General features: G+C 41.0%; 1 protein-coding gene across 1 annotated transcript; it reads right to left on the reverse strand.

Moving 5' to 3' along the window:
* Positions 1-361: 361 nt before the first annotated feature.
* LOC125896626 (uncharacterized) lies at positions 362-1,969 on the reverse strand. Its single transcript, XM_049589332.1, has 2 exons — positions 1,898-1,969; positions 362-1,620 (listed from the first exon to the last, which is right to left on the reverse strand). Exon 2 carries the CDS (start codon positions 1,609-1,611, stop codon positions 727-729), a length of 885 nt encoding a protein of 294 aa, XP_049445289.1. The 5' UTR covers positions 1,612-1,620; positions 1,898-1,969; the 3' UTR covers positions 362-726.
* Positions 1,970-3,216: the final 1,247 nt, after the last annotated feature.

The following is a 3,216-nucleotide window of genomic DNA, read 5'->3' on the forward strand; positions in this document are numbered from 1 at the left end:
ACATGTTATTAATCATGACCAGTCACAGTTTGTACAAACGTGTCAGGAGGTGTTTGTTCACCTGTGTAACTGGACTGCAGTTATCTACCATCTACTCTTAACTAACTTGAGACCTGCTGAGCTCTGTTAAGAGCATTTATACATCATAAGAAACTCTTAAATCAATCTTAAATTTGTGAATATTAAATGTGAGGGATTTTTACTTTTGTTTTTCACATTTGGTCCAAAGTGTCACTTCTTACAGTTTGATGAATATGGGCCCTGATTTGTCAGCATGATAACAGTGATGAGAATGAGAAGAAAAACTCATGAAATCACCCAAAGCCAAGTTTCTATTGTGTGGAGTCTGAAACAAACACACTTCACATGCAAAGTTGTTTTTATTGAAAAGCAGGAAATGTGCAGAATAAAGTGATACAGAGCCTTAATATTCAATCTGTCATTAACATCATTGTTGAAAAATTGCCATTTGAAATTGTTTGATTGATTTCATCAACATCAAGTTTACCGGTAGATCCCATACACCATCCATGCTGTCTGATATCACCAGTAGTATTACTGTCATATAATTAATCATATTGTTTTATATATTGAAGAAAAAGCAAAAAAAAAAAAAAAGAGGCCATCACCAAAATGATCAAACAACTTTGTTGGACTTTGCTTTGCACCTCAGAGAGTGTTGAGAATTCTCAGCTCTGCTGCCATGAAGAAGGCTTTCTCAGGATTTCACTTATTGTAGTAACACAGGTACTCAAGCCATCCACCATTGCCTGTGTTGAGATCCTCTTCAATCACAGTGAGACCAGCTTTGCGATAATTCTCAATCAAAGCTTTGTTGAGAAGCAGGGTGATGGCCTGGATGGGGTTGTTGGATCCCTTCTTGAACCACAGGGTCACCTTGTCACCACTGGTCCCCTCATTCAGGTTGATATTCACTGATTTGTACCCTTGCTGCTGGTAGGCCAGATAGTCGGTTTTATTGGTGGAGACTTTCAGATCATTGACTGCACCCTGGGAGTCGGTGGTCTGACGGAACCAGATGAAGACAGGCTTTCCTCCTCCTTGAGCACTTCGGTTAGTATCTTCATCCACACGGATGTAACCTCCTTTTAGGTAGTCGGTGTCTGATCCGTAGGAGTCAGTGGCAGCCACATCACAGATGTATGTTGGGTTCTCTCTCTTCAGCCAGATGTGGATCCAGTCCCCAGTGGCCCCACGGTTCAGATCACAGGCCACTCTCTCCCAGCCAAAATCAAACTTCCCGGCTTCATTGGCTGCCTCGGTGGTGGCATCAATCTCCACTATGGGAGTGTGGTACTTTCCGGACCCTCTGAAGTACCAAAGGTAGACGGGACCACGTGTTGATCCTGCATTGAGATCTCTGTCGATCTGTATGTACCCTGCTTTTCTCAATCCAACAGCCATGTCATCGCTGAATGAGACTTGAACCCTGGTGATTGCACCTGAGCCAGAATCTTGTTTATACCAAAGATAGATGGCATTTCCTCCTCCTCTTTTGTTCAGGTTAACATTGACCATCCTGAAGTCTTGAGATTGGAGATTGCTCTCATCAGTTGGATTAATGGACACACTGAGGTCTGTGATGGGCATTGTGGGTAACTGCATTAAAGAAAGAAGACAAATCATGAGTTAACAGAAAATGATGAGTCAGCTGCATGACTGTGCTTTCTCAGGTGAGCTCCTATATAATCATGACTAATCATTACATCAGTTGTCAAATATGGATCACCATAACGACATCTGAAATAAATCGTATTTTAAATGTGCATGCATACTGCACCAATTCTACTATTTACACTGAATATAATCAATAAAGATCTGAAATAGAAAAATGTATGGTCTACTGCAAGAAACCAATAAATTCTTGAACACTTACGTGTCTGCTGACAGTGAACGATAGGCAGTAAGAAGTCACCTGATCGGCTGAATTGGGTTGTTTGTACCACAAGTCAGCTGCCTTTATATAGAGAACAGATGATGATGTAACTCATCTGGGGTAAGGTCTGGGGCCGGGCCAAGGCAATGCCACCCATAAGATAATGTTGATGAAGTTCTGTGGAAATCAAACCTGCCAGTAAAAGTGATAACAGCAGGCACAAGCAGAGGGGGAGGTTGCATCAGCACCTGCCTCCTGATGTCCAAAATGAGCATTTGCTTTTATCAAGAAGAACATTTAATAATGAATAGTATTTGAGCTATGAATAAAAAATGTCCTTGCTGCCATCATCAGTTACGTCACATGATGACCTTTCACCTTATGATCTTTCACCTAATGCAGGTGAAAGGTCATCATGTGACAGACCCTCCATCTCAACACAGGACCCTGCAGACACACACTCAGCAGTGACATTTGGATGGTGAGTGGTTTGTGTGACTCATTATCACTTTATGTGTATAGTTTCAGTGTTCCACAGCATCACCTTCAAATCCTGCATCACTCACGCAACTTAAGTGTAATAGTTGTCCCTACTGCTGGTTCCTTCTGCGGTCAGTTGAGCCGCTGTCTGAGAACAGCCACGGCATGTTTAATCACAAAACGGCATGCACTGTAATGCTCCGCTTTCTGGGTTGGGTGACATGTTTCTTCATAATGGTGTGCAACAGTGATGGAAATAAGATGATGAAAACACATGAGAAATTTGGGATAATTAGGGATGTCACGATACCAAAAATTTAGTAGTCGGTGCTGATACCAGTAAAATTATACGATTCTCGATACCAAAGTTGATACCACGGTAAAAAATTTTTTTAAAAAATCCTAAGATCCCATTTACTTAAACAAGAAATAGGCCTACTTCATTAAAATATTTGCATATAAAATAACATTCCTATCAACATATTGATACTACTTATATTTTTTCTTTCTCTCTTTTCCTCTTTACCTATTTTTCGTTGTAAAAAACACTGATCAACAACCGCAGTAAACTCAATAAACTATTTAAATATTTAGTATTCACATCACGCTGACAGCCTTTGAGCTGACCACAAGAATGTGTGGAATTTTGTTGGTTTCATTTATAGTTTGTCCTGTCCCGGTGCAAACGGCGAGTTTTGACCTTAGTGGTCCAGTTGTGGAAAAATCAAATAAATCAAACGTCCCCCAACCGCTGTGTTTCGGAGGCAGACACGCATGCGCAGTCGCGTACTGCTGAGAGTGAAATCCCTGATCTTTGGCTCACATGCAGCTTGTTCAAG

Source organism: Epinephelus fuscoguttatus, linkage group LG11 (assembly GCF_011397635.1).
Source record: "Epinephelus fuscoguttatus linkage group LG11, E.fuscoguttatus.final_Chr_v1".
NCBI lineage: Eukaryota > Metazoa > Chordata > Actinopteri > Perciformes > Serranidae > Epinephelus > Epinephelus fuscoguttatus.